General features: G+C 38.6%; 1 protein-coding gene across 1 annotated transcript in view; it reads left to right on the forward strand.

Moving 5' to 3' along the window:
- The window catches only part of CD109 (CD109 molecule), a gene marked incomplete at its 5' end in the record, with an annotated part of 129,029 nt that overhangs the window by 78,878 nt on the left and 37,160 nt on the right, over nt 1-12,991 (forward strand). Inside the window, 4 exons of the mRNA XM_034648275.1 lie at nt 5,007-5,081; nt 5,499-5,559; nt 10,181-10,322; nt 11,164-11,281. Of these exons, the coding sequence (XP_034504166.1) occupies nt 5,007-5,081; nt 5,499-5,559; nt 10,181-10,322; nt 11,164-11,281 (396 nt within the window). The remainder of the gene's footprint in view (nt 1-5,006; nt 5,082-5,498; nt 5,560-10,180; nt 10,323-11,163; nt 11,282-12,991) is intronic.

Below are 12,991 nucleotides of genomic sequence, written 5' to 3' on the forward strand. Positions count from 1 at the left end.
TCCTCTCCCACTCCCCTGCTGTGTTCCCTCTCTAGCTGGCTGTCTCTCTGTCACATAAATAAATAAAATCTTTAAAAAAAAAAAAGNGCAAAAAGAAAACTTTACTGCATTACTTCAAATATCTAAAGAAAATTTCATTAGTTCCTCTTAAGTATACGTCAGGAATCAGTAAGGCTTCCAAATAAAAAGGATATATGAACATCTAGTGTTACATAAACTAATCCCCTCTTCATTAATCATTTCATGTTTATTTGTAAGTTCGTGATATATCCTTGTGTGCCATTGTCAGTTGAAATCTAGATTGTATAACCTATGTCCATTAAGTGTTTAAGTACAGTGATTAACAACATGTAGGAGGAAAGATATACATGTTTAGGCTAATTTGGTCATCTTATTGTAAATTAATTCACTTGAGAAAAATTATATATTATTTTCAGTCTATAAAGCTAATTTTTTAAAATCCCTTTAAAAAAAAACTCCTTTAAAATTAATTGATCTTTTTTTCTCTTGACTTTTTAAAAATTCACGTTATTCTAAAAAGTCTATAGCATTTTGCATTTGATTTAACTGAATTTAGTAATATCTCTCATTTTATGGGTTTCTAATTCTTGAATATATTATTTCATTTTTGTTTCCCTATGTATGAACACATGTGTGCGTACACACACACACACACACACACCCACCCCTATCTAGTGCTTGTACTCCATCTCTGTCTTTGTCTCTATCTCTTTTAATATATTTACATTAAATTTTGTTATAGATTAAGATTGCTATCCCAGTTTTCTTTTAGTTCATACTTTGCTGGTGTATTTTTCCACCTTTTTATTTTCAAAGTTTTGTTGAGTTTTTCCTTCAAGTTTATCTTGTAGATAGCATGTTATATTATATTTTGCTTTTTTTTTTTTAGATTTTTATTTACTTATTTGAGACAGAGAGGAGAGAGAGTGTGCACAAGCTGGGGGGGAGGGGCAGGGAGAGAGGGAGAAGCAGACTCCCCGCCGAGCAGGGAGCCCCGACGTGGGGCTCGATCCCAGGACCCTGAGGAAATGACATGAGCCAAAGGCAGACACCTAACTGAATGAGCCACCCAGACGCGCCTTGCTTTTGTTTTTTAATGTCTGGCAGTCCATGTCTTTAAGCTTATTAAACCCATTTACAAGTGTGGTAATTCTTGTTCTAATTAGGATTTATTTCTACTTTATTTCCTATTTTTAAATGTGATTGTTTTCTTTTCTCCCCCTATTTATTTTTCTGCTTTCAATGGGTTAGATAAAATTTTGCTTTTCTGCTTTTGAAGTTGTACATTCTGCTTTTGTTCCTATGACACATGCTGTTAACACATGAACCACTCACATTTATTTACCCTTGTTGGTTTCTTATGGCTACCAATATTTGTATCTTTATCTAACAAGACAAGCATTTTCGTGTGCTCTCATTTTCACCTGTTACCACCTTCTCCAACCCCGGCCAGACCATGTTGCTCTTGCACAGGATTGTAATTCAGTGTCATTATCGATTGCCCTTTCAATCTGTGCTCTTCCTTCATTTTTTAATTCTGGAAATTGACATCTGTTATTTCATCATATATTTTCTCTTCTCTAGATTTTTCTCTTCTGTAGTTATTCGGAGATTGGCGTGTCTACTTCCTTTCTCCGCATCTCCTAGCTTTTGTTTTGCGTTGTCTATCTCTTTGTCTTTTCTGTTTTCCTTTGAGACAGTGCCTCAGGTGATTCTGCTCACTGATCATTTGTCGGTTGTATATATCCTACCTTGATTTCTTATATTGGGTTCTTTTTTTTTTTTTTTTTTTTTTAAAANATTTATTTGACAGAGATAGAGACAGCCAGCGAGAGAGGGAACACAAGCAGAGGGAGTGGGAGAGGAAGAAGCAGGCTCATAGCAGAAGAGCCTGATGTGGGGGCTCGATCCGGCAACGCCGGGATCACGCCCTGAGCCGAAGGCAGACGCTTAACCGCTGTGCCACCCAGGCGCCCCTTTATATTGGGTTCTTTATGTCAGCCATTATTTTTTTAGTATCTATTATTTTTCATTTGGTTCTTATCTTTTGTTCTTGTTTTATATTGTCCATATTTTTCCTTACCTCCTTATGTATATTTACCATGTTTATTTTAAATTCTTGAACTGGCCTTTTCAATATTTTGCTTCACGTGTTGTGTGTTGTGTACTTCGGTGTCTTTTATGGAAGTCATGCTCTTTGGGTGTGGTTGAGTTGGCAGCTACTCTGATAATGTCTACTGAGGAAGGCTGAACACCCCATTCCAGTCTCTATAAGTCTTGTGAGTTTAAAGAGAGGGAGGGGTCAAGCTCCAGGGACTAGAGAACTACTCTTGACCCTCCCTGTGTGCTGCTGGCTTTTATTCAGTGTTTTACTTTTAAGCTCTTAGGGAAAAGCATCACCAAGAAGAGGCAGTCTCTTGAGATTATGATCCAGCAGCCCTGAGAGTCTGGAGGACAAGAGGAACAGTGACTGCTCGGGGCCATCGACCTGTCCACAGGTTTTCCTCAGTGTCTCACACCACGAGGGCAGAGGTGCTGACCTGGTTTTTCTTCCTGACACCTTGCAGCGGGCAGTGTAAGCTGCTGCATCTGCTGATTTGGGCAGTGAAAATGCAAGAATGATTGTCCTGAGGCTACCCCCTCAGGTTTCTCCAGAGTTGGCTCTGGGGGAGGGCGTCAGGAGCCTGTGGTGATAGACCATTTTGGGTTTCTTTTGTTCTTGTTAAATTTATAAGTGGTGCCGAGAACACCTTGGGAAAACTTAAGTGTGCTAGATCTTCCAGAAATTTTCAGACACTAGCCTTTGCTGCAGCTTTGGCAATGCCCCTTTACTGAGCTACTGAGAAAAGGAGAATTTCTTTTCGAGATAGAGGCTTCTTCCCGGATAATTCCGCTGATTCACGCCAGAGGGTGAGCAGAAGGTGATCTTGCCTGCATTTGTGTTCCGCAGTGGAGTTTGAGTCATGGGACTAACACCTTTTCTCTCCACGATGTCTGGCTCCGGCTCCGTTGCCTGTAGTTGGGCTGACTGTATTTGCCAGCTTGTTGAGATAGTATGACATTTCATGTTTTCTCGTTCTGTTGTTTTCTTCCTGGTGCCTATTCTGGCCCCATGTTCACTTTCCAGGGATGTAGCGGTGGTGGTGGTCAGCATGGCGGAAACAGTGGATACCCATGTTTAATTTTAAACGTGGTGTGTTTTTTAAACTTAGAATCTTTCATGATTTTTATTCCTGCCTTTGTCTTAAGTTGTCTGGTTAATGCTCATGTAAATAAGGGAGATGCTTTGGAATAGTTACCAAAAAGGGTATCATCTCATGACTTTTTTATCGTAGTGAAATATATATGACATAAAATTTACCATTTTAACCGTTTAAAAAAGACAATTCCGTAGCATGAATTACTTTCATAATGTTGTACAACCGTCACCACTATCTGTTTCCAAAACTTTTTCATCACTCCAAACAGAGACTCTGTAACCATGAAGTGATAACCCTCCATATCCCCCTCCCCCCCCGCAACCTCTAATCTACTTCTGTCTTTATGAATTTGCCTAGTCTAGATATTTCATGTAAGTGGAATCATGAAATTTGTCCTTCTGTGTCTGCATTCTTTCACTTAGCTTAAGGTTTTCAGGATTCATCCACATAGTAGCACCTATTGGAACTTTATTTCTTTTTATGGCTGCATAATATGCAATTGTATGTATCTACCACATTTTGTGTATCCATTCTTGATAGCCGTTTAAGCTGTTTCTGTCTTTTGGCTATTGTGACTGATGCTGCAATAAACCGCTGGCATGTACGGATCTCTTTGCATCCCTGTTCTTTTCAGTATATACATGGGAATGGAATTGCCAGGTCATATTCTAATCTGTGTTTAGCTTTTTTAGGAGCTGCCAACTTTACTAACTCTTTTAGCCTATTTTACTCCCTCTTGCTAGCAAGGAGTGCTGTTCTTAAAAAAATAGCATTGCTAATGTGATAATGCAAATATCTCAATATTGAAAAAGCTGTCTCATTGATGTTGCAATTTGTATTACTTTGCTTATCAATGAGGTTGAATGTTTTTCCTACTTATTAATAATTTGTGATTCTTTTTTGTGAATTGCCTCTTTTTGTTATTTTAAAAAATTTAGTTAACTGTCATTTAGCAGAGCTTATATTAACCATCAAATTTAACCCATTTAGTTATCTGCCAAAAGTAGGGGTAGTTTTCAGTACTTACTCCTATGTGTTGATTTAGTCAACTGGTGACATTTAAGTTCTTCCTGGGCAAAGCTTAAGCATATACTTCTTTTTTTTTTTTTAAGATATACTTTATTTTATTTTTTTTCTTTATTAAAAAAAAGATTTAATTTGTTTATTTAAGAGAGAGAGAGAACATAAGCAGGGGGAGGGGCAAAGGGAGAGGGAGAAGCAGACACCCCATTAAGCAGGGAGCCCAGCCTGGGGCTTGATCTTAGGATCCTGAGATCATGACCTGAGCTGAAGGCAGACACTTAACTGACTGAGCCACCTAGGCGCCCCTATTTATTTATTTATTTATTTGAGAGAGAGAGAGAGAGAGAGAGAGCAGGTGGAGGGGCAGAGGGAAAAGGAGAGAGAGAATCACAAGCAGACTCCCTGTTGAGTGTGGAGCCTGGCACAAGGGTCGATCCCAGGACCATGAGATCATGACCTGAGCCGAAACCAAGAGTTGGCTGTTTGACCAACTGAACCACCCAGGTGCCCCTCAAGCGTATACTTCTTAGGGACTCTGTGTTACTGAACAGAGTAAAAGTAAGTTAAAAGAAGAAATGTATTTTTAGATGATTGAATAATGAACAAGGCATTCAAATATTCTTTATTCCTCCATTTGTGTCATTTTCAAATTAGATAAGCTTGTGGGCTGTGTGCTATCTAAGTAATGTACAAGAAATATGGCAGAGGTCAGAACCGGTTGATATGATTCAGTTCATTCCATGTATTTTATCTTCTCCTTAGGTGGTCCATGAGTTGGAACTTTATAACACAGGATATTATTTAGGCATGTTCATGAATTCTTTTGCAGTTTTTCAGGTATGTTTAGTTTGTTACATAATTTGAAAAGATATTAATAATCTTTTACTGTTGCAAACACGTTCAGAATTAATTATCTGAATTATGAAATGTTAAACTTTTCTTAAATGTGTTGCTGAAGTGCAGAGTGTTATATAAGTGCAATTTGAAATGGAAAGATAATCATCCTTCCGATATTAAAAGCAAATGGAAAAAGTGCATGTGAGTGTGTGTGTGTGTGTCCTGTGTATGAGAGGGAGAGAGAATGCTCATGTACATGTGTAAATTCTAAAAAATGAGATAGAGTAAAAAAAAACCCCTCACATTTACATAAAAACAAATGAACAAGAGTGAGTTAAGAGGATGGGAAACTGCTGTGACATTTTACAGAGCATTTAAACTTTTATTTTAAAAGGAAATGAAAATGATTCTTTCTAGGAATGTGGCCTTTGGGTATTAACGGATGCAAACCTTTTGAAGGATTACATCGATGGTGTTTGTAAGTAAAACCTGGCAATGTGCATTTAAAGTATTTAAGTCTTTCATCTTGAGTATTTAAAATTACTTACATAGGTATGAATACTTTTTGGTTGGACATGGATATCATGACTTTCATTTTCTGTTCTCTTATCCTAAAGTCTTTGGTGTTTAATGTACATCTGAGCCATGACATGAAATGTTTGTCTGGGCTTCTGTCTAGATTTTTGAAATGAATGCTTTCCATTTGCTGTCTGTAGTTCTTTGAGATGGTTATATTCTCAGACATATTGGAAGATCCTATGCTTCCAGTTTATATTGCAAACAGTGCTGTTATTTTGGAATTAGATAAAAGGAGCAACATATTTTTGAAACATTTCTGTCCTCTAGCATGTTGATGTTTACCTAGAATATAACCCAGATGCCATAAAGTATGCTGGTGCATGCATGTGCACACACGCACACACACACGCTCACGTGCGTGTGTCTCATCTTCCTGGGAAGGGCCACATCTGTACATTTCCCTGTATTGCTGAGTAGAGCTGCCACCCAACTACAAATAAATGTGCTTTTAGGAAGAAATCAAAATGTTTTGACTAAAGGAAGTATATAAACGAGAATGGCTAACTCCAGAAGTTCTTCTCTTTTCTTTCAGGTAACCTTGTGCTAATGTCAGTTTCTATCCCTGAATTCCCTGTTCCTGTCAGGTGTTCCCAGTTACTCCACACTAAAAGCCCCAGGCTCTCCAGCTTTGGGCTGGTTTTCGACACCACTGGATACCCTAGCCTCTGTCCTGAAGCTAAAAAGATAATTTTATAGTCTTAAAAATTTTATGAAGTCATTGTGATCTCTGTGTATTAAAGACAATATGGTACAGTTACTTTCTTCATATAATCATCTATCCTAGACACCTTCTGAGCAATCTTTTTCCATTCTCTCTTTGTCAGTATCAGCTTTTATCTATTTTTGTTCATCTTTACTTATCAAATCCTGATTTCCACTGTAATACTCATTCTAATGTTAGTAATATTTATTGTATATCCTTTACTTTCCTGAGAACTTTCTTCTACCTTTTTACCCCTGTAACAGAAGAAACTTGATACCCTTACTAGCATTCCGTGTCCTTAGAAACCTTCTCAAGTGACTGACCTTAATTTTTCTGCTTCTCTTCTGGATCAGGGTTCATAAGTCCATAGTGTTCAGTGTTATTTTGACTACTTCAAGATCACTATTCAGCAACCCTCAGTTAAGAGCCATTTATCCTTTGAGGCTCAAAAATTTCAATTATAGTTCCTTCAATCAACATTTAGGTCCCCTGCTCTCCCCTTCCCTCTGTACACGTTGATGTCTCTCACAAAAGATTCTGAGTCTTACTCCTCTTGTCATCCTGGGGGTTTGACTGTCCCTGTGGTTGATCCATCTAATGTGTACTATCTTTTTTCTTTTCTTTTTTTTTTTTTTTTAAAGATTTTATTTATTTATTTGACAGAGATAGAGACAGAGCGAGAGAGGGAACACAAGCAGGGGGAGTGGGAGAGGAAGAAGCAGGCTCATAGCGGAGGAGCCTGATGTGGGGCTGGATCCCATAACGCCGGGATCACACCCTGAGCCGAAGGCAGACGCTTAACCGCTGTGCCACCCAGGCGCCTTGTCTTTTTTTTTTTTTTTTTAAGAAAGGTTGCATGGTGCTCCATTTTTAATTTTTTTTTAAAGATTTTATTTATTTATTTGACACAGAGAGAGAGAACACACACAAGCAAGGGGGGGGCAGCAGATAGAGGGAGAGGGAAAAGCAAGCTCTGATGCGGGGCTCGATCCCAGGACTCTGGGATCCTGACCCGAGCCGAAGGCAGATGCTTACCTGACTGAACTACCCAGGTGCCCCTAATGTGTACTATCTTGCAATCACCACTGTGGGATCAGTAGTGACCCAAGGTCATTTTATCACTGGAACACTGCTCCACTTTTAAAATTTCAAATGCCTAATATACCTTGTATATTCCTTCATTCCCTTAAATCTTTTGAATATCTTCTTTGTCCTTCCTAGAGACCAAATATCTTCTTTGGTCTTGATTTCTCCTGGTTATTCTGGGTTATCGGCTCCTTCTGCCTTTTCTTTCCCCCAATACCTGGCCTGGACCATATGGTTAACCAGTTTGGTAGAATTCTTCCCTAGTGCCTTGTCCTTCCATGACATCTTCTCTAGGATATCTTGACTGTTTATCTTACCCCTCTGTTTCTATATCCCACAAATACCTTAAATTCAACATGTTACAAACCAAATTTATGATCTCTTTCATTAAAACCTTGCTTTTCCTTAATATAATTTTACTGATATATGATTCCTTGAATTGACACAATTTCAAAGCTGTGTTAATGAAATCATCATCTACCTAGATGTCTACATCAGAAACACAGAACTCATCCTTAATTCCCTTCTTTCTTTCTGTCAGAGGTGGAACAGCATGGTGGTTGGGAAAGGAATAGACATCAAATACTTCTGGCTTTATGAGCCTGGGAAAATCGGTCAATCTCCCTAAGCCTCAGGTTTTCCACTGAAATATAGGAGTACTAATATTACTGGTATTACAGGTCCATTATGAGGTTAAATTAAAAAACACATAAAATGCTTAGCACATGTTTAGCACTTAGAAGTCTGCAATTACCTATTATCTATTCCTCAGATCCAGTTTGGTCATTCATTATTTAGCAGTGACAGCATTAATTGCATGCCTAGCATGTACAGGGCAATGAGGTTTCCGCTTGGTCTAGTGGGGCAAAACAACATATAATTAGAAGCGTGTGCTAGGACTGAGCTGGGAGAAGTACAGCGTGCCATGGACACACACAGAAGTCATCCAACCAAGAGGCAGAGCAGAATCATGTCTTGAGCCTATCCTTTCTCTCCTCTGCTTGGCATCAGGCCCTTGTCAGTGTCTCCTTGACCTTTGCAATGGCCTCCTAACTAACTTTTGCCTGCCTTCATTTTCCCCACCTCTGAACCATTGCTCACACCGATGCCAGAGTTGTCATTATAAAACATGGGCTACATCATGTTTCTAATTTATTTTAAAACCTTCAAGAGGTCAAATTTGCTTAAAGGTTTAATCTACGTCCTTCAGTGTGGGATATGTGATTTTTTTTTTTTTTTAAAGATTTTATTTATTTATTCGATAGAGATAGAGACATCCAGCGAGTGAGGGAACACAAGCAGGGGTAGTGGGAGAGGAAGAAGCAGGCTCACAGCAGAGGAGCCTGATGTGGGGCTCGATCCCAGAATGCTGGGATCACGCCCTGAGCGTGAAGGCAGACGCTTAACCGCTGTGCCACCCAGGCGCCCCCATGGGATATGTGATGTTTTAATGTCTGGACCTAGCCATTCTTTCTCTTCTCATTTTATGCCACTACCTAATACTCACTGTCATGTTCTGGATGTACTTTTGTACTTAGCTTACTTTTCCCCTGCCCCTTTATGGGGTCTCTTTAACTGGAGACTTAGAGAAAATGGAATGTGCAAGCAAACAACAACAACCCTGCAAAATGAATTTTTCCCCCAGCCATATTATTTTCATTGTTCAGATTCTGGGTAAGGTCAGCCATTCTGTGCACACTAGACATTTTATATAGGCCTCTTATCACTCTTATCATGTTTATTACTATTTTCTATTTGTCTCCTCCATAGTCTATGAGTAGAACTCACTGCATTCATCTTTGTATCCCTGGTACCTGCTGCAATATATTGTTTTGCATTTTATTATTTTTTTAAGATTTTATTTGTTTATTTGAGAGAGAGAGTGCACACGAGTGGGGTGGGAGGTAGAGGGAAAAGGAGAAGCAAACTCTCCTCGCTGAGCAGGGAGCCTGATGCGGGGCTCAATCCCAGGACCCCAGGATCATGACCTGAGCAGAAGGCAGATGCCTAACTAACTGAGCCACCCAGGTGCCCCTTTTATTTTGCATTTTATTTTGAAATAATTTTAGACTTATAGAAAAGTTGAAAAAAGTAGAAGTAGGTGATGGAAATAGAGAGAAAGCTCTTAGTATAATGTGGGACAGGATGCAGTGTTACGGCCTTATTAGATGACCTGTTCTTTGAGAATTTAGGATCTGCTGTTTCATGCTTATTTTTAAAAAGTTTAGATATGTAAACAATTTGGAAAATTAAAACTCTTCCAAAAATGGCTTAGGTTATATTGACTTTTTTGGAAATGTGTCAGTCTGTATGGCAACATGACTTTTTTTTAAGCTCGTAAACTGGATGATTGTAGCATCTTGTGACTGGTGTAGCCATTGCTAATGCTCATTAGGGAACTGAAAAAAGAATAGCAAAACTAAAGGGAACTTTAAAAATGTGATTTAACTTGTTTTTTAGCAACTGCACTGTAAGTAGTTTTTCAGGTATTGGTTGTATAGGCAGGGAACTTTTTTTTTTTTTTTTTTTTTTTGGTGTTGTTTTAATTGGCCTCANCAGAGCCTTGGGTAAGTCACTTGACTTCTGTGGGTCTCAGGTGTCTTATGAGAAGGTTGAATAAGATGAACTCTGAAGTCCCATTCAGCTGAGAGGTGTTGCGATTCTGTGGACTAAGTTTATAAACATCCTCTATGTGACTTTTTTCCTAACAGTCGTCAATGTTGATTTTTAGATGACAGTGTGGAATTTGCTGAGAGGTTTGCGGAGGAAACTGAAGGATACTTGGTAGATTTTCATGACTCCTCTTCGGTTAGCAATCCACGTATCAGAAAGCATTTCCCAGAGACTTGGATTTGGCTAGACACCAATATGGGGTAAAGATTTATCATGTTCTTTGCTCATACCTGTTTTGTTTAGTGTTTGTTTTAAATAAATTTTGTGTTCTTTTGATATTTATTGTATTTAAATGTAGTGTTTAATAAAGCCACGTGCAAATTGGGGCAGTGAGCGTACCATTAAGGAGAAGATAGACCCTCTTCTAAGGAAGGGTGTGTTTAACTTTCCTGAAGTTTCATGATTCTTGTTTGAGAAAATTGCTGAGAGTACACTTACTGTTTTGGGGTGGGAAGCACTCACAATTATTCTCTCTACCTTGTGGCTTCTTGTCAAACATCCCCGGGAGCCACAGGAAGAAGGAGCACAGGTGGTGGGAGGATTCAGCGTAGTTGACAGACCCTGAGCTATCTGGCCTGATGAGTGAGCAGATGAATCATGAGATCTTCACATATTTTATAGTCAGCCGTGTATGGAAACTTGAAATAAGACACAAGTCAAACCTCAAAAAAAAAAAAAAAAAAATTGATTGGGATACAGGGGGCAACTTTTATGCAAATTGACAGAAATAAATCGAGTTAAATTTGACAACAGATATTTATTGTCTCTATACAACATTTATGAAAATAGTGGTCATTCTGAAGCTATAAACAGTGTAGAAAGCTTTTAGGGGAATATGGGTCAGGAAGCAGTGTGACAGCCTTATTAATGACCTGTTGCTTGAGAATTTGGGATCTGCTGTTTCATGCTTACTTAAAAAATTTTAGATACGTAAATAATTTGGAAAATTAAAACTTCTAAAAATGGTTTAGGTTATGTTGACTTTTGTTCGAAATGCATCAGTCCTTGGTGTTGTGATTTTTATTTTTATCTTGACTTCAGTTCTAGGATTTACCAAGAATTTGAAGTTACTGTGCCTGATTCTATCACTTCTTGGGTAGCCACGGCTTTCGTCATCTCTGAAGACTTAGGTCTTGGACTAACAAGTACTCCAGTGGAGGTAGTATATTAAAGACCTGCTTGCACATGTTAAAGCGCCCAAAGCAAAGGAAGTGTCAACTCTTCAATGGATTTTCAAAAAACGATTGCTTATGATGTTGATCAGTGTTTAGAGAGTCCTTGGCTTTTCCTTTTTGTTTTTCATTGGTTTTATACTTTAGAATGTGAGCTGTATTAAACTCCTAAAAGTGCTACGTCCAGATTAGATTTGGATAAAAACTTCATTATTGACTGAATCTAGCTATTTCCAAAGGCCAGAAGAGAGAGAGTTTCTGTGTAGTCCCTCTGAAAAGGATGGGCAGACCTTCTCAAGATGTGCCCTAGCCGACATGCCTTCCCATTTCTGGTCAAATTGCATCGCATGTTACTTCCTAAACCAGTTGCCGGCAAGAGGACTATAAAGATCATGTTTGGTCTTAGACCAGTAGCTCTCACCTCTGTCATACCTGAAGCCCCCTTTTTATAACAGATACATATATGTACATATATATATATGTAGATATAAAATTTTTTTTTAAAATAACAAATGCACTTTTAATTGATCTGCAGATAAAAACTACTCAGGGCAGGTCAGCAACCATGGCAGCCCCTACTCTGTTGAACCCATGTCCTGTATGATCTTCAGGACCTAGGTTAACAGGTTATTTGCATTATTTCATGTCATCCACAGTATTAGAAAAACAAGACATTAAATCAGTTTAGATGAAATGTACTGCTGGCAGCAAATCCAGTGCATTATATTCCATGTTTTTTCTTTAGTTCTCCTACTTTGTTGACGTAAGCTTTCATGGTGTCTTTACCATCTGGAATGAAAGTCATAGAAAATATGGTATACTTGTATACTCAAAAAGTCACTATGATGCCTTAAGTGAAATATTCAGGAGAAATGAAAGGAAAGCAATGTGTAGTAAGATAGTATATATTACACTATATAAGTGGTTGGACATAGCTGCGCCAGAAGGCATAAATCTTTAAATATTGACTCCATGCATAGACCCACCCTGTGTGCAACAGCTGCAAGTGAAGTTTGATATACAAGTACTGTTTTAGCAACTCAACAACCGTGAGCGGTACTGCCTGTGGTGATGTCGATCTTTGAAACCGTGAACAACTTTTGGTAAAGTTACAAACAAAACAAAGTGCAGTCTTCTGTTGATTTACAAGATAGTTGTATTTGTGAAAAATTCAGTGTGTATTGAAAAATGCTTTGGGTTTATATATAAGTTGGAATCAGGTTGTAAGTTCAGGTCATTATAAGCAGGTACTCTACGGAAATGTCTGAAGAGACATTCAAGAATCATGAGGGACATGGGACAGTTCTTCATTGTCTGGGACTGTCCTGAGCGTCACAGACTTTCACCCACTACCCTTCAGTCATTGTGACAATCTAAGACACTCCCACAGATGTCTAAGTAAACTTCTAGAGGCCAGTGACAACCATTGGCCTAAACTAATAATGATTTATTTTCAGAGGCAGGATAGTAGTTCAGCTTCCCTGTAGGATTTGGTCAACAGTCTCAGAATTGGGTCACCAATGAGAAAGTACATGGTCATGTATATGTTAGAAGGTAGTAAGCGGAACATCATCTAGACTTTCCACAGGAGTCTCAAACAGGGGCTGTTGGATTTGGCCAGTGGCTTTAAAGCAGATTGCTGGAGTCATTACAGCATAGTAGGTGAGGAGCTTGGCTTTAGCATCAGACATGCTGGG

This window comes from Ailuropoda melanoleuca, chromosome 19, assembly GCF_002007445.2.
Source record: "Ailuropoda melanoleuca isolate Jingjing chromosome 19, ASM200744v2, whole genome shotgun sequence".
In the NCBI taxonomy this organism is placed as follows: Eukaryota; Metazoa; Chordata; class Mammalia; order Carnivora; family Ursidae; genus Ailuropoda; species Ailuropoda melanoleuca.